This window comes from Electrophorus electricus, chromosome 14 (genome assembly GCF_041902795.1).
Source record: "Electrophorus electricus isolate QZ-2024a chromosome 14, ASM4190279v1, whole genome shotgun sequence".
Taxonomy (NCBI): domain Eukaryota; kingdom Metazoa; phylum Chordata; class Actinopteri; order Gymnotiformes; family Gymnotidae; genus Electrophorus; species Electrophorus electricus.
The window spans coordinates 9484918-9512500 of NC_137510.1; the positions used below are offsets into that span (position 1 = coordinate 9484918).

General features: G+C 42.6%; 1 protein-coding gene across 9 annotated transcripts in view; it reads left to right on the plus strand.

The window, feature by feature from the left end:
- The window catches only part of ntng1a (netrin g1a), a 90997-nt gene that overhangs the window by 11612 nt on the left and 51802 nt on the right, over window positions 1-27583 (plus strand). For 8 of the 9 annotated variants that reach the window (XM_081696550.1, XM_081696551.1, XM_035531199.2 and 5 more), the window contains one exon: window positions 121-953. In XM_081696550.1, coding sequence (XP_081552676.1) covers window positions 708-953 — 246 coding nt within the window. In that variant the 5' untranslated portion in view covers window positions 121-707. Of the gene's footprint in view, window positions 1-120; window positions 954-2098; window positions 2548-2864; window positions 2921-27583 lie in introns of those variants that run through there. The other variant, XM_081696554.1, reaches the window with a different exon arrangement.

Consider the following 27583-nt stretch of genomic DNA (forward strand, 5'->3'; position numbering starts at 1 on the left):
AAGAACATAAGGGTTATGCTTCATTCCACTGCACATCTGTTGATCCAGCCCAACCTCTCAAGCTGTCAGCCTCTATTCCCCTTCCACACTCTCACCCTCTCCTCTGCTTCTTCCTCGCAGAGCACAGGAACAAGAAGACGGGAAGAGGAGGATGACTGACAGGAAGCAAAGCTGAGACGGCTGTCAATCACACGCCTGGCCACAGAAGACGATTCATCCACATATCAGAAGACCGTCTTACTCGTTCTCTCTTTGGCTCTCTATCTGTTTCTGCCTCTCTCTCTCTCTCTCTCTCTCTCTCTCTCTCTCTCTCTCTCTCTCTCTCTCTCGTTTTATCTTTCTCCTGGCTGTCACCTCCCAGCTCCTCATATCTGCTCAGCTGCAGGACCCTCCCCCCTGTGCCCACCCAGCTCGAGTGTCTTAGAGGAATACACTGCTAACTGTGTGGAGAGATCACCCCATTGTTCCTTTACACCGCATACGCCCCTCTCCGTGACCCCGTGCATCAGACCCAGACTCCTGCAGTGGCCTGCCATGCTGCCTCTCTTCCTTCCACTGCCCTCTGCTCACTAAAGCTTGGATTATTTTGTAAGCGTGTCCTGAACGCGTGTGCGCACACACATACACACACACATAGCCACACTCTCCGTCTGTATCTCTGTGTGGCTGGGGCGAGGAGCTCTGAGGAGCGGGCGTCGAGGGCAGCCATGCGTGTGTGGTTGGCCATGGCCCTGCAGGCCATGTGCCTGGGGCTCAGCGTCACCATGCAACACTACCCCACCACTTGGGGGCACTATGACATGTGCAAGTCGCAGGTGTACACGGATGAGGGACTCACTTGGGATTACATGGCCTGCCAGCCCGAGGCTGCAGACATGACCAAGTTCCTGAAGGTGACCCTGGACCCACCCAACATCACCTGTGGGGACCCGCCTGAGACCTACTGTGCGCTGGTGAGTCGGGCAGGGGACGGGAAGGTCAAAGGTGTACACAAGTGTTCTGATGTGGCCCTGTTTGGGGGGGGGGTCTGATTGTTGTTTCACTGAGTGAACATTTGCCTTGACAAGTGTCTAGATTCACTCTAGAATTAACCAACCCTTAAGAGTACAAAATGATAATTCTATATATATATAACTCCAACTCCAACACAAGCAAATTAACACAAAAAGTACATTTATATTTATAAAGTAAAGTAAGTTTATATTTATATTTCTACATTTGGTGATCCGGCTGCGTCTTCTTCAGGAGTTACAAGTTTGTAGGATAGATCTGGGGTTTTCATAGTCTTTATGACTCAATGGGATTTTGAATCAGTGAATTCAAAACCACTGAGACAGACTTACAATTAACACAGGAAAAAGCACCGAAGCAAAAAATCTCAGCTTGTGTAACCAGACAGGGGCATTTTACATTTGCAGATATTAAAGATCTAATATGAGCTTGGGTGGAGGCCTTTATTAAGAGTCTTTGTGAAGTACCGTGTGTTTCATTAGCAGGAGGAAATGAGAGAACAAGAGAAGGAAGGAATGAGAGAAGCACTCGGATGCTTGAAAGCTTTGAGAAGCACAGCTGTGTGTCTTTGGAGAGCCATTGCTAGCTAAGGTGCTTAATTAGAAAAGTGTCATTTAAAGCTTTCTTTCATGTGAGTTTTTTGCTGTCACACTTTCAAGCTTAGCTTATCTTTGTTGCTTTACACAGCGGTGTGTGTCTGTGCCTGTGTCTGTATGTGCATATGTATGTGTTTATATATTTTCAGGACACGTTTTGTCTTGATTACATCGGTATGTCCTAACTATGTTTTAAAACCACAGAAATAAAGATGTATTATTTACCTTGTCAGGAAGTAAGACGTATTCAGGTAAGGACCATCAAACTGGTAAAGTGCTTTACAAAAGGGCATAGTATTTTTTAGGGTCAAGATTTGAAGTTAGGAGTTGTTAAAATGTTTGTAACATATATTTACACACACACACACACACACACACACACACACACACACACACAGCATCTGCAAGATATAAAAACAATCGCGTGCGCGTGTGTGTATCAAAGGCACCATCAGCATCGATGCCTTCTCTGCGATTATGGAGGTCTGAGTGTACATAAAGAGGGAAGAGCAGCTTCTTACTGTATTTGAGGAGTAAAAATAGCAGCTCTCTGTCTGCCTGTAGAGAGAGACTGTGGCCAGTGAAAGTGCTCGGAGTGGCACGGGAGCAAATATCTGCCGTGCTGGGGCCTTTGAAAAGTGAATTATTCAATATATTTCGTAGCTAATGTGTTTTATTCATGGGATACATTATTCAGAGCCTCATCTCTGAGGCACTTTTCAAAACGCTGACCGTCTCTGATAGATTCTCAAGGTTACTGGAGAGCCTGCTGCCTCTTTGGACAGGTCATTGTCACAATGTGCTTATGTTCACAGAGTCCTCAGCTGCCTTTGTGCAGATTAACTCACAAACCTCCAATCACCTCGACAGGCAATAACGAGATCAATCTGGAATGGGAACAAGTGTTCATTGCTGGTATGCATGTTGCATTTCATGGCCGGTGAGTTTATCATTTCTCCATAGCTGTGAAATATTAGCAATGGGAAAGACTAAAATCAATTGTGTTGTTGTCAAAGGTGTGTGTGTGTTTGTTTTAGTTATATATGCTGTACATCACTGCGGGTCTTATTGTCCGTTTTGTGTAAAGACACATGTAAAATGAGTTGACTATCTGTGGAATAGTGCTGATGCTCTTGGCACTGATGGCAGATCAATATCTGAGAAGTTAGCCATGAATTGGTAGCAGACATTTTCAGCAATATACTGATTATGCCAATAATAGTTTTTATGATGACTGCAATCATTCTTTTATTTCAGGCTATTGCCATTAGCATTGAGACCCTACAAGGGAACTCAATCTACCTCAATCTACGGTAATTGATTTCTGCCCAGGCTTGCTGTGGGTCATTCTCCCTCTCTGTCTCAGCCTCTCTTGCTATCTCTGTCTTTCTCTCTCCCTCTTTCTGTCTGTCTTTCTCTCTGTCTATCTCTTTATCTATCTGTCTATCTATCTGTCTATTTATATCTTTCTCTCTAACTCTCATTCTCTTTCTCTGGGCATCATGCCATTATGCATGTATAAGCCATCTTTGCATGTGGTTGGTTGGACAGGATCCGGCTGCACGCAGAAGAGAGGGAGGCAGCGCGAGATAACTATCCCCTGATTGTCTTGATCAAAGCCTATGTCTCACTCTCTAGAGCAAGGTGGTATCTTGACTCTTGGTGACCCTTAAATGACTTGGATATGGCCTCAGCCATGGAATTTAAAATGGCTACAGAAGCAATTTGATGAGTAATATAGGGCTTTATAGCACCTCCTCTTTTATACAACCATTCAGGAGAGAATGCTTGAGCCCTATATACTATCATACTTCAATTCTTAACCACATAATGACTGTAGGCAGTGACGTGTGGATGTGTAGCTGTAACTTCTCAGCATCTTCTGTTTAGGAGCTCTTGCCTGTCTGTGATGGTCCCAAGTTGCTGATGATATCATTAACTCCACAAACCAGCAATAGGCTGCCCCCAAACGCCCCAAAGATTTACCAGCCATTATAGCATTATTGGACTGTGGAGTGTGTGTGTGTGTGTGTGTGTGTGTGTGTGTGTGTGTGTGTGTGTGTGTGTGTGTGTGTGTGTGTGTGTGTGTGTGTGTGTGTGTGTGTGTGTGTGTGTGTTTATTTGTCACACTCTCAAGAAGTGCAGATGGTGGAAGAACCTATACTTCCAAAGAGGGGCAATGAAGATCATCACCAGTCAAGACATAGGAGGCAGAGATATTACAAAACCAAGCTGGCCATGTTTGCTGGAGCAGAGGCATTATGGAGCCATCTGCAGAGAATGTTCAGTAATATGGAGCTCTTAATTACAGGTTCATCTCTTCACCTCTTTTTTTTCTGCAAGTAATGTGATTTTTGTCCAGTAAAGAGAAACTGAGATATGGAGAGCAATCAAATATGAGGAGGAAGGGCAGGTCACTTACATACAAGGAACAGATAGATAAATTGCTCCAAACACATTTTATTTTAAAACGAAAATCATACCACCATGATATCAACAAAATTGTTGTGTTTGTTTATTTAAATGCAGTCATTTTATCAATCTCTCATTGACAACGACCTTTTTCGAAGTCCCTATAAGAGAGCAGAGGAGTAGGCTGGTCTATATATCCAGCATGCCTTTCTTAGCTGCTCTCCATGCAGCTACAAGAGTTCCTCTGCAGTCCAGAGTCATTAGTAATGGAGAGATTGTGGAGAACCATGACATGAACGCTACTGGCATCGCTAATCACATGTGCAGCATCTAATCTAAGGCTACTAACGGTGAGGCACTCCCAAACCATACGCTGCACAGCCATATTGTTGGAAACCCACTCCTTCTACATGTCCTGGTAAAGCTATGCAAATAGCCCTTCATGAGTGGTTAGCTTTTAAGCACCAAGCTGCTACTGGCTGGACCCTCAGCACAGCAGTGACACGTGTAAAAACTTTAGCAACACCTTCAACCATGCCACTACCATGCTGTAAATGTCATGTTGAGAATGGTCCACTACTCCAACAAGACCCAGGCAGTAGTGGTCCTATGGTCAGAAACTGTCCAGTGATAAATAGGGTAGTGACAGGCCAACCGCTGGGATGCAATCTGGTATTGTGTACTTATAAAATGCACCTATTAGAGAGGTGTATCCAATATATTATTGGCCAGTGAGTGTGGTTTTCCTAAAAAGTGGTTGGAACTGCAGGCAGCTTCATTTACAATCATTTCAAGTTGGCACTCACCCATAATCATTTCAAGAGCAATTATGGGTGAGTGCAAGTGATGAGGCATGAGCTCCTGAGTGGAAAATAAAGAAGGAAAAGGTTTGTTCTCCACCTGGATCACCTGGATTACCTGCAAGCTTCTGCACTTCTCACTCCCTTCTCCCCACCCATCATTATCCCATAAAGTGACATAGCTTGATTTGTTTTGATCTATAAATTTGACCTTTCCCTGCATATTTCTGCAGGGACCCTAGTGAGCTCTTAGTGGGGAAGGACAGAGGGACATATTCACACAGAATGCCTCAAGTGACTCGTCGTTGACATTTCACCAAGATTTGAGCGTGCTGTCAGCAACAATACAAGCCATTTCATATTTAAATCTGCATTCCAGGGGATCACCAAGGGGACGGGCCTATGCCAATATAGCACTCTCTCACAGACAAATGGTGACATTCCAATTTAATCAAACACTTTATGCATGCCATAATCATTGAAAGATTGCAAACAAAACAAAAAATGTAACAAAGCAGCTTTTCAAAAGTGCTGACTTTTCATGAATGGGCTGGCACACAAATATTTGCATTTTAACAATATTGAAGAAAACTAATTATGTTTTCAATAGACTCTATTGAACATGTGAGCGAGCGACTGGGGCAGTCTTGATCCGATTATTTTGTTTGTTTCCGTAATCATCAGTCTGATGAACTGATAAGTCAGGAATGACTGGCTGGAGAAAGTCATTCCTTTTTAGAGATCAAAAACAGACCACTCTTTATCGCCACACATTTTGAGTAATTATTACATCCACCCCTCCCTCTCCCAGGGACAAGTGCTGGGCACTGTACTGCACTGCCAGAATAAAAGATATAGTAAGATTTATATTAAACATTTAAAGCGGAAGAGACTATGTGCGCTGCATTGTAATAGACGGAGCCCAGTTGTTTTGCACGTGGAAGGTTAATTAAGCGTATTCATGGAGTTAATGTGTGGTATTTGATCCATGAGTGAGCGGAAAGGATCATTAGTAGAAATGGACACACTCGTCAGGATGAAATGACTGAGGTTTACCTGGCTGAAGATTGCTACATGGTAGAGGCTCCACTTTGTATTCTGCTGCAATGCCCAGCTATAAAGTTTGCATGAGCTGCTGGTGGATTTTTTCCCCGTCTCTTTTTTATTTATTTCTGTATTTCTTTATTCCAGAGCTGTGCAGCTCAGAGTCCTCATATCAGCCAGCCTGGGGCAGGGGCTGGAGAAACGCATTTACAAGGTGACGCCGGAAATTTCCGCGTAGTCAATTTTAATAGTGTGGCTTGAGCTGGGCAGGTGGCATAGCAGCAGCATGGAGATGAGGATCTTCACCATGGCCACAGCGCCACCGGTGGCCAGATCTGCATGGTGCACCTCCTCACCACATTCCGTTAACATCTAAATATGCAACTACTGCATGCAAATTATAGACTTCTCATGGCTGTCTATAATCAAGTCACATGAAAGCAGTTAGAGAAAGCCATTTTCAGATTGTTCCAAGCTGTACGTGTTCGTGAAAGTTACCTTTTTTTAGTTACACAAGTCGTCTGAATTCCAACAGCATAGAAAAGGTTTTAATGGGGAAAAAGCAATCTCTACCAAAGGGGTTTTTCAGACTGTATTAACCTGCTTGTGCAGTCAATCCTATCAGCTGGCCTGGGTTAGCTCCGGATTCTCAGATTCTCTCACACTGGAGCACTGCCTATCTATCTCCACTCCATCAAAACATGGATTAGTTGCCTACATTCTGCTACAACAAGATAAGAAATGACTTCCTCAATCTTGTCATCCCATAATACTCGCTGGCAACTTTTTATCAACTTCTTTTTTATTATTTTTTTAAACGTATTCCCCCTTTTTCTTGCACTTGTCTGAAATGCATAAGGAAGAGAATCAGACAATGGAAAAGTACAATTATCTCTCCATGATGATTGTTTACCTCCCTGTTCTGGACTTAGCAGATGAGCATGTTTGTGGAGAAGATACTGGATACTGGAAGCATGAGGTGCCAATGTAAGACAATTTTCATATAAACAGGATATAGACAGGCACTCGGAGGTTTCCCACTGGAAGAGCCACCACAGCCAGGGTAATTGTCAGATCTTTAAATGCCCTCGATGTTCATGCAAAAATGTTTAAAAAGGGGGGAGGGGGGATTGCCTGAAGTAACCATTCACACAACATGTATAAGTAGCCAAAATTCAATTTTCAAAATCAGATATTTTTCAATTTTCCAAATCAGATATTCTTCTTGTTAGGCTGTTCACAATATATTTTTAATGTGACATATCTGACAAGTGTTGAACAGCTCACACTCCTAAACTACACAGGGGAACAACACTTCACATGGTAAACAACCAGCATGGAGTCAAAAGTAAGCTGCTAGCTTAAAGTTAATGATTATGTTAATATGCAGTAGAAGGCGGTTACAAATTCAGAAATAAATGATCATGAGAACATGGAGGCAAAAAAGGGCCAAGAGTTAAATGATGGGTCTCTGTGATAGCTACTTCACTGGAGAGGAATATCTGAATGCAAAATTGGAGCTCACTGTTATCATCCATCTTTCCTTCCCAGGAGTGCTAAATTATGACAAATCTCAAATAGGATAGATGCAAACATTCTGATCTGGCTATTTAGACTGAGCTGCACTGCCACATACTGGATTTCAGTACCACATATGAAAGTTTCCCAAATCGGAATTGAAAATGTCAGATTTAGTGTGTTTTTTGCATTTCACACTGTAAAACATACACAACTGTTTCATATATGAATAAAACGATCAGACGATCAGGCCAATTTTACCTGCTGTGTGAACGTAGCCTAAGATTATTTTGAATGTTTTTTGACTGGCTGTTGACTCAAAAGGCACCACATATTAGAATATGGCAATGTCTTTGCATAGAATGTGCACTGGACATACCTCCCCATGGAACTCTCACCACAGTGAATATTTTGCAGAGTCTTTGGATTCTAATTGTAGTTCTGGGACATACATTCCTTTTAACTAAGGGCTCCTTTTCTCTGTCTTCCAGGAGTCTAATGTGAGTCTGGGGCCAAATCCCCCTCCTGGTAATAGGGCTTTTGTTGGGGTTTCACAGTTCATCATGCATGGAAAATGATCAGCTCAGTCCGCCTCTCTGGATGGCTTCTAAGAATAGCCGTAATACAGTAGTAGCCCATCTGAAACAGGGCCCAGGGATCCATTGACTTTTAATTGCAGCTTCTGCCTTTGGGCTGCTGATCCTTTTCACTTCTGCTCTTTCTCTCTCTCTCTCTCTCTCTCTCTCTCTCTCTCTCTCTCTCTCTGCCCCACTTGCCCTTCTTTGCTTGTTCCCTTTATACACACACATATCCGTCTCCTGTCTTTCTCTGCTTCAGTAGTAGTCCCTAGAACTGAACAGACATTGTGACTTTCACAATCTGTCTATCATCATCAGAAAGAGAGAATCACACACACACACACACACACACACACACACACACACAGAGAATACTCTTTAGTGTGACTAATTTCAGGCCAATTTCTCATCTGTGTACTCACTCACATTAATGCTGATGTAGGTCCACTGATAGGGTGTGTTTACTTAACCACGGGACTAAGGGCTGTCAGGACAAATGTTGAGCCATGATCGAACAACAGCTTTCTTTGGGAAAGCCTGGTCACTCCTGACCATATTAACTGCCCATTAACCCCCCCCCACACACACACACATACACACCCAATTGCAGTGTGGTTAACTGTGTGTGTGTGTGTGTGTGTGTGTGGTAGGGAGAATTAATGTGTGGTTGAGAGAATTAATGTGTGGTAAGGAGTGTGTGTGGTAGGGAGAATTAATGAGGGTATACAGTTCCAGGATATCAAAACAAACCCATTTACAAACTAGAGATAGAGGGTATGAGCAGGGACACTTTGGCTGCATAAAGGAAGGATCTTATTGATAAACAGATTGATTATTTTAAATGGACAATGGACTGGCGTTCAGCACATGTTATGAGGCAAGTAAACGCTTGAGAGCCAGAGCAACACCACCACAAATTAACAACAGACCAGGACTGCAGCCCAGCTCTCTCTCTCTCTCTCTCTTTCTCTCTCTCTCTCTCTCGCTCTTTCTCTCTCTCTCTCTTGCTCTCTCTCTCTCTCTCTCTCTCTCTCTCTCACACACACACACACACACACACTCTTGCGCTTTCGCTCCATTTCTCTCATTCTTGCTCTCCCTTTCTGTGTGTGCTCTCCCTCTGTGCGTGTCTCAGGTGGCTTGGTTGAGGAAGGATCAATGGGTCTGTTCGTTTTCAAGGAGAGGAGAGCAAAGGGAAGTTGCTGTCTTTGGCGAGAGAGATGACTCTGAGAAAGCGCTGAGGGGGGGACTCTTAAACCTGCAGGCTGCTGCCTCTTTCTCACTGTCTCTCCTTCACCCTCTCGATCTGTCTCTGCCTACTGGGAGAGTAAGACAGACAGAGACAGAGAGAAGGAGGGAGCAAAAGAATCTGGAAGAAAGGTTGCCTGTCCACCCGTCCTTCCATCAATGGCTCTCAACATTGCTTTGACTGACAGTTCAAAAATGCACGGATCTGTTGTGTCTGTGCAAGTCCACGCAGGGCAACTTTTAAATCAATAACACCGTTATCAGAACTGGGAATCAAATGCTGAGTAATTCCCTGGGTCTCTGATGCGTAATGGCTCGTGCCTCTTTGATGAATTGTTAATGTGCCGCCTCGGCTATTGACGACAGCCATCCGCTCCCTGCCTGTGTTCCAGGTCCAGTCCCAGTGCTTCTCGAGCAAAGAGGATGTGTGCAGCCTCACTGTAAAAATAAACAAACAAACACAGTGACAAAAGTAGTTACTCAAACGACTAGAGTACTTTACAACCATGCAATCACAGAAAGCAAATTGCCTTCAAATTACCATGAACTGCGATGCATAGAAGTGCTGTAGATGTTGAGTTCCAGTCAATTAACTAAACTGTTTTTTTTTTTATTTCATTTTAATGGTGCACGTGAACATTACTTAATCAGCTTGATGGCGGTTATGCTTTACAGTCCACTGAGATAAGTCAGTAGAAGTGGCTGATTTGATATTAAAATCAATAGCCTAGTACCTGTAAAATTGCCTTAGCTCATTCTAACTGTACAACAGTGAATGGGGTGTTTTTGCCCTCTTCTGAACATCGGCCTTGAGGCTATCAACCGCGGCCGCACCGGAAGAAAACTTCAAGGTTTAGAGTTCAGAGAGATCTTCTACTCATCTGCAGGTTTTAGAGTTCAGAGAGATCTTGTACTCTGCTCAAAGTTTTAGAGCGCCGAGAGATCTACTCATCTTTACGTTGTAGAGTTCAGAGAGATCTTCTACTCATCTGCAGGTTTTAGAGTTCAGAGAGATCTTGTACTCTGCTCTAAGTTTTAGAGCGCCGAGAGATCTACTCATCTTTACGTTGTAGAGTTCAGAGAGATCTTCTACTCATCTTTGCCCTGCAAGTCCCAGGTAAGCAGAACGCAGCCTACTGCTGCTGCTGCGAAATCGAAAATGTGTTTTGGCTTAATTAAAGACACAAACCAAGAAACACATTTCGACTAATTTTGAGATAAATCTGCATTTATTGCACAAATGAGACTACCTGAGGCCCCAGGGCTTTCTTTTAATTAGTGGAGTCCGATTAAAAATGAGAACGAGTTCACGTTTCTTGGGGGACGGAGAGGGAGGAGTGGAATGGAAGTGTCAGCGAACAGTCACGGAGGTGCGGCCTGGCCAGCCTGATAGTTAGCCTTTTATGGCCGCTGCGCAGATCTGTAAATCGAGTGTGCTGGAGTGCAGCGTCCGCAAGTCTGTGTGTGTGTGTGTGTGTGTGTGTGTGTGTGTGTGTGTGTGTGTGTGTGTGTCGCAGGCAGTCGGCCTGCCCTTCTGGCATTTCAACTATCCCTCCTGACACCCAACGCCACGACGCAATGTGTTGGGCTTGATCTTCAATAGCGACACTTGCCATCACTCGCTCCACCGCTGACGACTTAAATAGTCGAGTTTTAATTTTATTTCTTTTTAGGTATATAAGGACGGAATCCCACCCCTTCCCCGTGCTTTGCTGCACGGACGCACATCCGTTCCTAGTGTGGAAATGGCGGCGAGAGAAGGCACATAACTTAATTTCAAGGGAATCGTCATCTCTAAAGCCTTGGCTTTAAATGCGTTACGTGTCCTCTGGCTGCGCATTAGAGAATAAAAATGAAGTGATTTAGTGACACACATTGCGCCTTGGATGTCGCTTTGGGAGCGAGCGCGCGTCCTTCGGCGTGTAAGGGGCCTCTTTAATGGTGTCTAATGTGTTCGCTTCCGACTACTGAGCCAAACGTCATAGCTCAGAATGACAGGCGCCACAGCACTAGGTCATTCCCTCCTGATATATGCCCGAGTTTTCCCAAATCTCGTTAGGGACTTCTCTCGCGTCTCCCAGTGTCTCTGCTCGCATTCTCTCCCTGCAAACCGGTTCTGGGAGCAGAAGCAAATAACACAGCAGGAAGAAGGAAAGGCAGGTGGGCCTGTAGCACATGTATAGAAAAGGCCGGAAAAAAATGTCGATCCACCCAATGGATTGACACGCATAGAAAGAAGACTTCTGTTAGTGTCTTCCCCCATCCGTGCAAAGACGATTACGACAAACCGATTGCTTTAACCGTTCCATTCGTCTTTACACACTCACACGTTCCTCGCTCGAACATTCACTGCTCAAACATTCCCTGCTGTCTGCTGATGACTCACACTAAATACAAACATTTGTTTTCATCTGCAAAGTTCAACAGGGAAGCATAGAGTGGGCCTAGAAACCAACACATTTTAGGAAACATATTACAAGGTTATACAGGCTTCCCTGCAAATGTTTGTCTGTGATGAACTGATCCTGCCACTAAAGATGAGAAGAAAGCATTTGTACTTACACAACCTAACAGTGCATCCCAGGCCCAGTGTGTGATTTCATGTTAGCTCCTGTTAAAAAGAGGCACATATTATGTAATCCTGATCTAGACTTTTTTTTCTTTCCTTTTTTTGTCTTAGAAACGCCTCAGCAATTTGTTTTATTCCCCCTTGAGTAAATTACACCCTGCTAATAATCCTAATTAGACCTCCTAATGTATTCTCCCTCAAACATTTCCTCTGGAGCACGCCGCAGTGTGGGAGTCATTATGGTTTTGTAAGGCTGTCAGCGTATCCTCGTTGCCATGTACTGGCCTAGACGCTGCAGGAATAGCCTGCAGTAGTGACGCGTTAAACCTCAGTCTACGACACGACACCATACGCTTTGGATTTGTAAGACAAAGCAGCCTACAAAAACAGTGTCATAATACAGTACTATCCGAGTAATGCAGTATAATATCTCAGTGATTGGTACGCAACTGAATATTGGCCTAGGTTCTACGATATGACTGTGGTGAAATCCCAGATGTAATGGTGCTGATGGTTTTAGCCTTTAAAACCTTAAGCCCATGTTACACCAGAATCGGTGCGGAAACTCGCCGTCACTCCGCGACATTTGCTACTTCACAACGACTCTCCGTGGTAATCCGCGTGTATATGGAAAGCTTTTCTCTCAGTGACAACGGGAATGTGGATGAGCCTTACCGTAGCTTACTTGCGTGGGAACGGTAATAAAACATATCTTAACCCGATAACGGCGATTGTGTTTTCCCGCATGATTGAATCATTTTTTTAATCCACGTTTTCCTTCTAAAGGTTCAAGTACTGATGAATAGAAACAATTAAGAGAAGATAACTCTAGCCTAGACTTTTGACGAAGCTTGCATTAAAGTTGTTAAATTAAACAGGATAGGAAAGCCTTAGATAGTTTTTTTTTTTTTCGTTACATGCATGGGCCTAGATTGGATGACTTAACCAAAAATACTTAATTTTGTATTGTTTCTAGGTCGAAAACACACCCAAAGCGTACTTTTGCGCTTTCCGCGAACATTACCACTGTTGAGCAGCAGGTTTAAAAGGTAGCATTGATTAAAATAGGCGCGTATCGCTCGTTTCTTGTCGTGCCGCATCGCGGTTACGGCGTCTGTTGTAAAATGGGCTTTCTTCAACCACATATGTTTCATATTAGTTTCAATGTACTTACTGAATGATTCACCATAGTTACTCAATAACATGCCATAAGATTCACATCTTATAATAATAATAATAATAATAATAATAATAATAATAATAATGATAATAATAATAATAATAAGCCTGGAGTTTAAGAGGTAAATATCTTGTTTTTTAGCTCGTTTGTTTATGTATTTACGTATACGATCTTTACATACATGACCCATGTTTAACCTGCACAGTTCTGACTCATGCTGGATCTTTTCATGCCACATAAATAACCAGTACTATTACCCAGTCAAAGCTATTTGCACCAGGACCTGGGCCAATCACTGTGGCAGTTTTTAATGTGGGTTTGTCACTGGTATCACTAAATGGTGATATGTCAGGCGTTATGTGTGATTTCAACTTTTTACTGCTAGTTTATGACTAGTCCAATACGAAGCTGATCACTGTTTCTTTGTTTTCTGACATGATGCCATTTCTTTGATATATATTTGGTATGTACTGTAAATCACATTTTCTACCATGTGGAGGCTGACTGCAAACCAGTAGCCTGAGGGTGACTGTGTATGCTGCTAGGCAACTGTTACAGTTACAGTTGACCTAGGTCAAACCCTTTTACACTAAGAGACCTGGGTTAAACACGGGTCCAACAAGACTCTTAACCCAAGTCCACCCTGCGACACCAGTGCTTAACCCATATTTAACATGGATTGTAAAAGGGGTATCAGTTACCTGAAGTGTCATCAACATGTTCACTGCAGTTGCACATGATCCCTAACTATCAATAAGATACCTAACTGATTAACAATAATTTCTAATTGAGTTTATAATATTGCTGAAAGTCATTTTTTCTCCAAACCTTGAGCTGAATCCCTGGGAATGGCATCAGGATGTGCCAGTGTTTGCTAATGGTGTTTCGTGCTGATAGTGTTTCGTGCTGATGGTGTTTCACACTGCTTGTGGCTCTTTCCTAATGCTGTGGATTCTGGTAATGCTTTTGAACCCTGTTCTGCGTTCGAAGAACGGATGAGAGTGAGAGAAAGTGCCAGAACACCATGTGGCGTAGAAGCTCAGGCTACCCCGCAGACAGATAAGAACACTCTGTAAGATGCACTTTTCTCTGATTGACAGTTTTTTTCCTACAGAATTATCTCCTTTGAAAGTTGTTGGGAATCTATTTTTAAAGTGGCGCTTGGGAAAGGCTAGTACAATTCGGTGTTTGCGCCCCAATGTTTGTTTATTTATTTTTCATGTTTATATAAGGAGGTGAGTTTTAGAGAAAGTATAGTGCTGATTGAATGATGTATCAGTGTGATGACTGCAGTCGGATTTTCATTTAGTTGTGCTGTTTTATCTGTTAATACCCATAATTGACAGTTATAGGTAGGATCTTTAAGCCAATTTATAGTGATTAGCTAAAGGATTACTTACAATAGTTAATTATGCCCTTATAAACCATTGTAGCTCTGGCCCAGGATTTGATGACTGGGTGATTTTAAGCACAGCAGCTTAATTGAGGGACATCACAGAGTGCATGTTATCTGGGTTTGGCCATCAATCTGCCTGTGCTGTTTAGCACATTTGGAGTTTAAATTGGAACAGCAATGGCTTGGCTGTCGAAAGTGGGTGCCAGGCAGTTTCACTAACTGAGAACACCTTTTTATTTTTGGCTTGGGCCTTTAAAGTCAGAGCGTGGCAGGGAGATCGGGGAGTCGCTGTGCACTGTGGGGACCCCACCCTGGGAGGCCTGCATGTCATAGTCTGTTGGTGTATTGTGCTACGATGGACTGACAATGACAGCAGTGGTCATAACATTAGCTTGGCAGCACGGTACTGTCAAAGGCAGTACCGCGTAGCTGGATGATGGTGGTGTTAGCACAACTAGCACAAGAGCCTGGCAGCGTGTAAAGTGGCTGGATGGTGATTAGAGGGGGTTTGTTTGTGTAGCTCTTTTAGAACTCCTTGAAGTAAACGATGAGACGCAAACCCTCTTGTTACAAAGAGGTGGTGCTTTGCTCCAAGACTTGAAACCTGTTTATGTTGAAAATTGTAGGTGTTTAAATTATAAAATTAATTCCATGGGCTTCTAAAGTTCTGAGAACATAGGTCAGTTCTTTCTTCTTAAGTTTCCTCACTTTTTTGCTGACATAGCAACAACTGATAAAGTAAACACATATGTTATTAATGCAATTGATTAGCGTTAAAATTCCCTGCCTCTGGAAATGACAGATCTTTCATTTTGATTGTGTGAATGTGTTCAACAAGCTGATCTGCAAGCATTCTCTTGATTTCTCCAATGTACAGTTGATTACTTCTTGCAAGAGATACAACAAACAATTCCTGCAGTGATGCATGAGGAGGAATAGTTGACAACAACTGATCTTTTGGGGCCAGTTTTTTATTATTTTCTTGAGCAGTTGGAGACTACAGTACAAAAATTTAACAGGCCATTTATTTCACTCTTGACAAACGGTCTGATGTTTTGTCTCATCTGTAGGATTTTAATGGACGATACATAAAAAAGAATGTGGTCTGTGCATCATCCTGGAAGATTCTGAAGGTTTTAAGTATATTATTATCCATTATTTTTTTATTATTATTATTTTTATTTGTAGGGTGATATGTGAGCAAATATATAATATATAATTTATATTATGAAATAAATGTATGATGATATATGTAGCTATATATTAATCTTATGCATTGCTTTAATTATTTGAGAGCCCATGAAATTGCACTTGTGGGCCTTTTTGATAAATGTATCTCAAACAAGCAGGTCCAGAAAAAAATTTGCTAATTGTGATCTTGTGTTAGAAGTGCCATATGAGTACATAGGGATCCAGGGATATGGGTGGTATCCCTGCCCAGAAGGGCAAGCTCTTCAAATCAACTCTCCACAGACAGGTAGACATATTTTTATCTTGCTTTTCCATTTTTAGGTTGCTTTTTACTCATCAAAGGCATTGAGAGCTTGTTCGTATATGCTTTGCCTCTAGGGGAGCAGATGTGTTAGGTTTATATTTTTTGTTGTTTGAAATAAGCAAGAAAACATGAACCTACCGTGTTTTAGTGTAATTTCAGTCTTCCTGTGTGATGACATTGTTCTAGAGTCATGGTGTCGTTCCATGTGGTAATGTCAGTCTAGAGTCATGGTGCCGTTCCGATGCTGTAATGTCAATCTAGAGTCATGGTGCCGTTCCGATGCTGTAATGTCAGTCTAGAGTCATGGTGTCGTTCTGTATGCTATAATGTCAATCTAGAGTCATGGTGCCATTCCGATGCTGTAATGTCAATCTAGAGTCATGGTGTCGTTCCGTGTGCTGTAATGTCAATCTAGAGTCATGGTGTCGTTCCGTATGCTGTAATGTCAATCTAGAGTCATGGTGCCCTTCCGATGCTGTAATGTCAATCTAGAGTCATGGTGCTGTTCCGATGCTGTAATGTCAATCTAGAGTCATGGTGCCATTCCGATGCTGTAATGTCAATCTAGAGTCATGGTGCCGTTCCGATGCTGTAATGTCAATCTAGAATCATGGTGCCGTTCCGATGCTGTAATGTCAATCTAGAGTCATGGTGCCGTTCCGATGCTGTAATGTCAATCTAGAGTCATGGTGCCGTTCCGATGCTGTAATGTCAATCTAGAGTCATGGCGCCGTTCCGATGCTGTAATGTCAATCTAGAGTCATGGTGCCGTTCTGTATGCTGTAATGTCAATCTATTGTCATGGTGTCATTACCATCCACCATGCTGCAGTGTGCTTAAGCCTACCGGTAGTTTTTTTTTTTTCTTCTTTCTTTCAGCATCTCATGCGCTATAATGTAGTCCGAGTCAAATGAACAGCATTGCTGCACTTCCCATTACAGATGCATGTGTAGGTGCAGCCCACGGGATTTTAAAATGATTTTTAAAGGTTCTAAGGTCACGGCGCACGCTGAAGGGTTCACTAAAAGGGCATCAGACAGACGATTGCACAGTGGGGGAGAGGAAGAGACAGAGAAGACAGAGGCAGAAAGCAAAAGCAAGTGATACAGAGAGCAAGAGAGGGAGAAACAGAAGGAGAGAGGGAGAGAGAAGGAGAGAGGAAGAGAGAGAAAGAGAGGCTTTGGTCCATTTGGGGAATGGCATCCTGAATAAAGAAGACATGGTGTGTCTGGCATGCGGTATGCCAACTAATTCATCTCTTGTTCCTTGATTCCTATTCCGCTTGTGCATTCTTATTCATTGAGATTCACACCTGTGTGTGACCCAGAGAGTGGCTGCGTTTACTTGCTAAATTCTCCTCTCAAAGTCCTTTAATCATTGCATGTAAACGCGGTATGTTAAAAACAGCCCTGGGGATCTTGATCATGTCAGAGTGTGTTCCGTGATTTCAGCTTTTAAGGAAATGTTGTCTAGACATGCAATTATTATCAAAGCAGGTTATAAAACAGAACTATTAGTGACATTTAGTTCGGCAAAGTGGAATTCGTGTTGGCAGTGCTACCTTTATTGTATGACAGAACTTGGAGAGGTTTTAATGCCGTGTCTAATGGTTAGTGACGGGGTGGGGCGGAACAACCACCCAGGAATACAGCAGATGCTCCTTCTAACCAGCCGCTCCAGAGCTTGCCCCAGCTCCGCCCCACGGCCACACCGCCTCTGTCCAAATCATCATTACAAACCCGTCGCATAATAACCCTGTGACCAGGGTGTCTAAAAAACATGTAATAAGGCTCTGGATAAGGGCATCTCAACTGAACCCATACACATGAAATACTTTGCATTACTTTTTGTTCTTATTGCCAGTGTAATTTTTAAACTTATTCCATTCATTTCCTTATTTGGGAATGCCACTGGCAAAACTTTCCCCTTCCAGCATGTTGCGTTAACAGATGGTGTGGGTCTAGCCCTTCTGCTGATCGGAGCAAATCCCTCTTTCTGCAGTCGGAGGGTTTTTTGTCCTGTTTTCACTCCACTCACGTAGTGCTTGCTGTTAATGTGTATAGCTTCAAGAATGAGGACAAACCCTACAGGCTAAGATGGAACCCTTGCAATATGGCTTCTTCCATTAACAATACTGACTAGCACAATATCACATGGAACTTTGCAAACCCTTTTTCTAATTGTAATTCCACATGCTCTCGGTTCTTTCATTATACTGGCTTGCAACATTGCTTCACTGCATGCAGAGAAAGGCTGCATAACTCATATAAATGCAATGTGTGGTTAATGCTGGCACTGCAATTGTTGAAAATTAGGCAACGTTTTGTAATCGGACAGAGATGAAGTATCTCTGAAGAGGAGAGCACCATGGGAAATGTAGGAGTTTGACAGAGAAATGCCCACCACTCTACATGGCCCAAAGGGCAGGGGGTGAAGAAGAAGGTTGGGGAGTTGTTGATAGCCAGTTAACAGGGGTCAGGGTCCCAGAGTAGAGACACCTCTCAGCAGACAGGGAGACAGGGCCAACGGCCCTGGCCCAGCCAGCACGAGAGGAGAAATGTCAGTAATAGAAGAGAGCACTCAGCCATTTCAGAGAGGGAGAGAGGGAGAGAGAGTGAAAAAGAAAGAAAGAAACAAAAGGAAGGTGAGACTAGAACAGGACTGATTGGGTACCAATTTCAAAAGAGATCTCCCATTTCTCTCTCTCTCTCTCTCTCTCTCTCTCTTTGTCTCTGTCTGTCTCTCTTTCCTTCTCCTCCTGCTTCACCTTCTTCCAGTCTTTTTTTCTTCTCTGCACCACATATTCTCCATGTAGTGCTCATGTTCTTGCTTTCCACTTATTTCAAAATCCCCAGGAGCTCACACACACGCACGCACACATACACACACACGCACACACACGCGCACACACACACACGCACACACGCACGCACGCGCACACACACGCACACACATGCACACACACACACACACACACACACACGCACACACACGCGCACACGCACACACGCACGCACGCACGCACGCGCACACACACGCACACACATGCATACACGCACACACACACACATGCACATGCACGAATGAACACACACGCACACACGTGCGCACACACTCACTCACTCATACACACAAAACCTTTGTTACCAAGGTGAACTCCAGTGTGTCTGGGGGAGAGGGTGAGAGTCTTCTGATAGCAATCAGACTGTTCAAAGCCTGACCTGCTGGCTTCTAGAGTGGCTTACACACTATAGTCCAGCAAAAATGACCTGGATAACACAGAATCTCTCATTTTCAGAGCTGTTGCTGAGTTCACACCTGTTTTTCTTGATTCTGTACACCACTTTTACAGAAATAAGTGCAATTATACACACAGGGTAAAATTGCACCTGTGTAGCCTACATGTGTTATGTTGGGTGTGTTATAGAGTTGAGCCCCTGTAAGTAAACCGTGAACTGCGTCCAAGGCACTTTAGGTAATATTGTGTTGGCACATGACACCGACAATATTACAGTGTGGTGGTTATGGTATCCTTTTGTGTTTGTTTGTTTTATCTTTGATTAGTTTATCATCTGGATTTCATCTGGTAATTACAATATTAAATATCTACTGTTTACAAATGTACTGTTGAAATGACCTCACCATGAATATGGTGGTCATATACATTAAAACATGAGGTAACTACAAGGTCTTCATTTGAGTGATGTGCCCTTTTAAGAGCTAGACTAGTGTTATACTGCACAGAACCTGAATATCTTCATTTCCTGACACCTCCTGGACATTTTATTTAGTAGCTAATTAACTGCACAGTGAGTGTTTTTAACATTTATTCTGACTGAAAAAAGCAAAAACAAGCCAAATAATTGGTTTCAGTATGAGTTTATACCGTACTGCATAAGCCTTTTAATTGACAGAGCGAGAAAGAGTTAGAGTGATATAGGGTGGATTGGAGTTAAATGATCTCCCTCTCTCACCCGCTTCCTCTCTTTCCTGTGGGTTTGCCTGTCTCTGACTCATCCTTTTATCTTTATATAAATATATATATATATATATATATATATGTGTGTGTGTGTGTGTGTGTGTGTGTGTGTGTGTGTGTGTGTGTGTAAAATGTAAAAGGATGCCCAGTGATTATGCAGCCTGTCTTCTCTTCTTCAGCCTCGCATCTTATTTCGCTTGAGTCCGAAAACTCAAACTATTCGTGAATAGTAGCTTTTTCTTTTTCTGAGGAACTAGCAGTCTATTCTTTATTCTTTTTTTTTACTCTATTTTATTCTTTTATTCTTATTTCTGCTTGTGTGGACTCTCAAGCCACATTGAATTCTCAGGCTGTCAGTATTGTAATGACAACAGAAAAAACTGGAAAAGAGCTTCGACACTACGTTACAAGGCAGAATGTATTGCATTGTCCGCGGTTTATAGTTTGCTTCACTTAGAATACGGACTAGGTTCTTTTCACTGCTGTCAAGCTGACCAAGTCATTTTTATAATCAGACAAAAACTGGCATCAGAACTGGGTTTATTGGTACAGTAAGAGACCATGCACAATGATCTTGTCTTGACAGGAGCCCATAACAGTAACAAGTAAATAGATTTGAATAGAAGAGAGGAAAAAGAAGCAGAACTGATACAGTGTAGGTAGTGGAGATATGGAACCATATCGAATCTTTAGCACTTTGAATTGCAGATGACAACCCATCTTGCCTATGTGCTGGCTGCATTCCTGTCACTATCTCACAGCATAGCCTTAGAACAGCAATGTTAAATTGTAATTTTAATAGCCCAGCTCACGAGGGTTCTACAGCAAGGGGCTTCTCAAGTTGCCATTGTAAGACGGCAGCTCTAATTATCAGTAGTTATTCAGTTCAGAGTTGTCTGATATAATTATTCTTAGCAAGTGCCATATTTTCATTAAAGAACAGAGATAGCAACCCTGGCAAGAGGAGTGCTAGCAAAAGACCGCCCTCGCAATCTCTCTCTCACTTCACATCTCTCTCTCTCTCTCTCTCTCTCTCGCTCTCTCTCTTTCTCTCCTCTCTCTCTCCTCACATCTTTCTCTCTCTCTCTGTCTGTATGTTTACAGTATTAAAGTCTTAGGCCACCTGATTAATTAGGAGATTTATATGGGTAGTCATTTTTGTTTGGTTGCTGCATGGTACAATAAAAATAACACAATTTTGAAGAACATTAATACAATAAAACACTTTTTTCCGTATTTTCTGAAAGGTTATCAATCTCTTTTGCGACTGCTGGAAAATCACAGGCTTGGATTTCAAACCTCTCCTTTAGGTTTCACATACAATTCCCCTTCAGTATAATAATGACTACAAACATTTTGAAACACAGCTAAGCGCTAAATTTGTCTACTTCTGGACAGAAGAGTGTGTCAGCTTCACCATACCTGAAGCTGTGTGTAAACTCTTTGACGGAGAAAAGAACAAAGAGCAGACGGAGTAAGGAAGTAACCTGTAAAGGTTCACCACAGGAGCACTTTGCTTTTTAGAGTAAAAAAAACGATTATTGCCTCAATAAAATAGCTTTACACATCATTTTCTCAGGAGGCCCAAGACTTTCATCATTTGCATTTTGCCCTTGGTCCACGAAGACTTTCACCTTTGATCCGACATATAAGAGGTCAGCAGTAGGCATGATGTATATTGTAGAATAATCTGTCCTGTGCCTTGGAGCCAAGCTGCCAGACTGTTTCAAACACGACAGCTGATAGATAAGATGACAAGATTTCCGTAGCGAGACAGGGGCCACCTTTCTGATCTCCTGACAGTCTAATGAAATTCCTCTCTTGGTTTCTCTTTCTTTAATGCACAAACACACATTCACATACATTGCATACACACCAGAGCACTCTAAAGATATCTATTCTGATTCTAATTAATAGCTTGCAAAGGATTCAGTATCGACACTGTAGTGGTATTTGCACAGAAAGAAATAATAGCCAATGTAGATTGAAATTAGAAAGTGAAAATGTTCACACACAGTAAAATGGTATCAACATGTCCCATCTGGCCAGAATTGCACAGTAATGTCTGGATTTTACACAATTATACTGGGAAAATAATACAAGCCAAATACATCGTTATTTATTTGCAGACTTCTAAGGAAGATGGCATTAAATTCCTCCTTGTCACAAGATTGCTATTTCAATAGCTAGAAGAAAATGACATATTTTCAGCCCAGCCCCACTGATTGAGTTGAAGGGCTGATTCTGAATGCTGTAGCTCTGTTAATCCCTGACACATGGGCACCTGGAAATCAAGAACAATACAGGAAAAATGCCATTAGACTACTAACAGAATGTAAAGCTTTTTGAATAGTGGACTGCTATAGTTTTGCAATCTGATGTGTTGGATATTGGGACAGATATTTGCATGCATATGTACAGGGTGCTAGCTGGCTCATGTGTTAACTGTAGCCTGGACTCTGGGACATTGTAAGATGCGCAGGTACTTAGCACAAAGGCAGGCTGCTTAATGCTGAGTGAGGTGTGTTTTGTGTGTGTGTGTGTGTGTGTGTGTGTGTGTGTGTGTGTGTGTGTGTGTGTGTGTGTGTGTGTGTGTGTGTGTGTGCGTGTAGCTGTGTATCGTGGTGAGCGTGTTTGTCTGTGTAAAGATGACTGCATCAGAGGGCTGTGTAGCTGTGCCCATTTCCATGTTGCAGAAGGAAACCTATTACCTGTTCTCTCACCTATTCATGTGTGGAGGAAGGAGAGAGACAGAGAGAAATCTATCAGTGGAGGGAGCTAGGACCCCGCGGCTGTGACACTCACTGCATCATCTGAGCGCCGAAGTCGGTGCTGTCAGTGGCATCGATCACACACTCCGAGCCATGTCAGAGTGTGCAGGGTGAGGGAGCCACAAACCAGACTGAAGAGCAGAGCAGGGCACGCAGAATAGAGGGACAATAAACACAAACCAGCAGGAGATGACCAAAGGGAGCTGGGAAGGAGGGGGCGGAGAGAGAGAGGTCCCGGTAGGCAGGGCTTGAATCAGAGAGGATCCTGGAGCTGTGGCAGTTCTGGTGCTAGAACAAGCCACACATACACTCTTTACCAGGGAATAAACGGTAATTTCCTGCCATTTGTAATATTGCAATGAAAAAGAACCTTTTAAATGTAAAAATCCTACTTTATGGATATCGGTCAGGATATTCCCAGTCCTGGTACTAGGCATTAAACCCCAAATTCCATTTATTTTATTGTCCCAAAATGGTGTGATTAAAAAGTGACAAGCAACATTTAAAGCAGCTGTAATGAGTTTTACAGTTCTTTTTAACTTTCCCCAGACTTAACCACCAAAAGGATTCCTGCTTCTCACTTCCGTCCCACACATTCACCCAACCCTTCCTCCAAAGCCCCTCCCTCCCAGGACATGTATGCTTAGTGCTTAGCCTAGCCTATTATCACCTGTGTGCACTCACAAAATAATGGAAAGGTAGATAGGACCAGAGACATTTTCTAATTGGTTAATACGGCTGAACCCTACTGAATTTTTCAGTTCATTATAGAGCCCAGGACAGAGACATCATAGTGATAGATATCAGGATGTGAAAAGAGTTTAGCTGAAGGGTTCTGATTATAATTCAGCAGTTTTAAGCTTGACTCCTCAGGGCACTGCTTGAGTTACACACCTGCGGGCAAATTCCCAAATTCTCTCCGTCCTTGGCTTTATTGTCCAAGGAATGCCGGAAGCATCCACTGTTCTCATTCTGTCTACTCCCTGTGGTTCTGCGCTCAGCTCTGGCCCAAAGACGCCCCAGAGGGTGCAGCACAGAACTGGGGGCAGGATGCAGCACAGGTTCATCAGCCGTTTCTCTCCGGACTTAATGAATCAGTAATGAAGTGCTTCATTCATCTCTCTTTTCTGTGGAGACTTGCTGATTAGGGTATGCTGCTCCCCGTAGCCTTCTCTAGAGCTGGTAGAGGAAGCATGTGGTGTGCAGAATGAACATGCTTTTCCTCGTGATCAGAGATCCACACAGTCAACAGTACTGTAGAGCTACGAGAAGAGTGCTTATCTTCTTCCTCTTTCTTGGTGTCTCTCCATTAGGCTCCGTTTAGGCTCTCCATTTGGTGTCTCTCTGTTAGGATCTTTTTTTCCCCTGTTTGTTCTCTTTTTCTCTCTTCCTGTGTCTCTTTCCCTCTTTCTTTGTCTCTCTGTCTCTCTTGCTTTCTCCTCTGTCTCTCGTTGAAAGTCTGTCGGCATAAACACTGTGGGCATGTGTGCACATGTGGGTGCATGTGTGCATGCGTGCGTGTGTGGGTGGGCGGGTGTGTGTGCGTGTGTGTGCATATGTGCGTATGTGTAAAAAGTCCACAAGAGAGACTGATCTCTGGTCCCCCGAGCCATCTGTCACATTCCACATTCAGTGGTAAAAAGAGAGGAAGAGAGATGGAGAGCAAAAGAGGGGGAAGAGAGAGAGAGAGAGAGAGTCGGGGGGAGACAATTCCCTGCAGGCAGGCCTCAGAGACCTTTAGTGCTGTGAGAGAGGTACCAGGCACAGAATTTCAACTACACTCAAGCAGCTAAAGGTCTACGCTGGGAATGCCTTCATTTATAACTCTATTGATTTTAATCATCTTAAAATGCATTGCTTTCAGAAAAAATGAGCAAAAATTGCTGAAAAGATGCTGAAGACATCTTACATCCAAGAAAGAAAAAAAAAGTCTCTTAAAAAAAGAAATTCCTTAAGATGCTCTGCAGATGGTGACCAGAAGGACAGTGGATAGAATTATTTTTAACACCTTTAACACTGCAATCCACACACACACACACACACACACACACACACACCCTCAGATGGTCTTGGGATGAGTTCTGCTAAATTACAGTTAACTGGAGACACACACATATGCACAGTCATTCAAATACATCCTCACACTTTCCCCATGAACCATAATTGGAATTGATATGACATAAAGGGTTTGATCTAAATGGGACTGTGCATCTGAGATCAGATTCTACAGGGTTCTACAGGGTCCGAGTTCTCTTGTTCTTCTCTTTATGGAGGGTAGTCCATACGTCAAGATGGGAGAATGTCTGTGTTCACATCTGTGTGAGGATGTGATAAACAGAAGAGCAAGGCTTCACAAGATATTATGCACTGATTATGCATAATTATGCACTGAATGCATTTTCAGTTTTTAATATAGTGTATCACTGTTTTCCATGTAAGGGTTTCGTCATAGGTAAAATTACACAAGAAATTAAAACATCTGAATCTAGGATTAGGGCTTGGAAAATCAGCCCAATAACAAATGTTGCTTAATGAAAGCACGGCCTAGTATAAACTAGGTGTGTTGCAGTTAATGAGTATTTGTTGAAGAGATGTAAGAGAATTTTCAAGTATCAGTGGGTGTAGGGTGAGACACTATGGAAGTCAGCCATGCTTGCGCAACGGTTAAAGATCTTCAGCCTTATATGAGAAGAGAGAGAGTCTCGGTCTGGTGTTCTGTCTAACTCACTCAGTATCAAATCACCAGAGGGTTTCTCCATCCAAAGACCAAGCAAGCAACCTCATTCTTCAGCTTTTTACTACCACAGAAACCTGCTCAGCATTGCCAGATATAGAAAAAGACTGGCAACCAAAAATAAATGAAACAACTTCAGATTGATTTACTGGCTATTTCACACAGAACAGAGGATGACCGAGGAGCATAATAAATTATTAACCAATCCCACATCTGCTTAAAGCATGCACTTATCCAAAGGTTCAACATTTCAGTGAACTATTTGTATGTTTGTGTATGTCAGCATGAACATACACATACACATACACATCCATTCATGTGTTATATATGTAGGTTTTGCATGTGTATATGTGTATGTCTCTGTGTGTGCGCTGCTTTGATATCACTGATTAATTTAGTCAGATCAAAAGGCAGTGGAGCTGGAAGAGTAAGGACAGACCACGGATCTGTACCATCATTTTGATCTTCTTCTGTGATTGTCTAATGAGTTCTGCTGAAAGATGATAGGAGCTTCGGTGCATGGATTCTCTGCCCCTTCCTATCAAGAGCAAACATGCAGGTTTTGCTCACAAATAATCACCAGACCCAGAAGGCTTGTGTTTTAATGGAGAGTGTTGTAACCTGGAGTCAAAACTATCTTCCTCTCTCATTATTTTGATACTGAGAGCATGAAGTGTGGCGCTTAACCAGCGATGCTTTTCATGCTGAACTCCTGTTTCTCACCAACAGAGACAGACTAAACCCTACTGATCAAACCTACACACAAACAGGCTAATAGCAGACAGACTAAACCCTACTGATCAAACCTACACACAAACAGGCTAATAGCAGACAGACTAAACCCTACTGATCAAACCTACACACAAACAGGCTAATAGCAGACAGACTAAACCCTACTGATCAAACCTACACACAAACAGGCTAATAGCAGACAGACTAAAGGCAGAGAGACTAATCACAGACTGAACATAGACTAAACAAAGGCTTGGGCCCTGCTATGGGCTGCCATACCCATTTGTGATTATGAATAACAAATGACTTTATATATCAAGAATAATGACATATACAAGGATATATATATTGATTGACTGATGTCACATCAAATATAAAAATTACCAAACTACTAAATCTGAATAATAGGGTAAATACAGTCTACAGATCTTGCAGTATATCTTAGAATATAAGTGAGCACACATTTTTTTGGGAAGTGTCTTAAATGTTCTACCTCCTTCACGCTGATTTATTTGGGTTTGTCACTTTCACAGAAATAGAATCTGTTTATTAGTTCTTTATACCAAACCTTTCACAGGCAGCTGACAGCTTTGGAATGTCGGCTTTGGCTGGTGGGCTATTTAATGAATGTGAATAGTCTTTAAGTACACAAAGTCAAATGTGACAGTAAGCACACATAATGTGGACAGTGGTGTTAAATCAGAATATTTCCCAATACTGTGGTGCAGGGTGGTTCTGTGTGCATATTCAGAAAGTCATATCAGTTGTAGAGTTCTGGTGTAGTGGAGTCACTGCGGTGGTTTCCAGTGCGTGGTCGAATGAAGTTGCTCTCAGGATCTCAGTGGAGTGAAGCAGCAGCCGATTTAGAGAAGCTGTCTTCTGAAGGTGCTGTTGAGCTGATGCTCAGAATTCACACACACACACACACACACACACACACACACACACACACACACACACACACACACACACACACACACACACGCACACACACTGTGCCTTCACAGCCCCCTGCTCTCTGCTCTGTGTCAAACTTCCATCACGTAATGACTGGAGTCAGTCAGCAGGTACAAAATGCATATATATGATCACAATAACATACCCAGATTGATTTATGCAAACACTTTTTTTTTTTTGTAAAACAAGAGGTTGGTAAAAAACGAAACCAGGTCTATCTGGACTTGGGAGGCAAGGATTTCATATTGCCATCAGTGAAAATTCTCATGCAGTCATTTTCCATTATAGTGTTGCATATATATGTCACTGGGGGGTCAGTGAGTCAGACATCTTTCACTGGGGAGTAATGGGTCATGTGGAGAAGTACTCAGACCACTCTGTCAGTGCTGAATCAGATGGCTTATGTTCCAATAAATACCACCAAGCGTCCATTCTGCAAAGTTTAGCAGTTGGCTTTAGAATGCTCTGGAATGAAACAGCAAAGCAGGACAAACCAGTGCAAACAGGGGGAATACTTTAGAAACAGAGGTATAACATACCATCCCAGTAGTTTCTGACTTTAT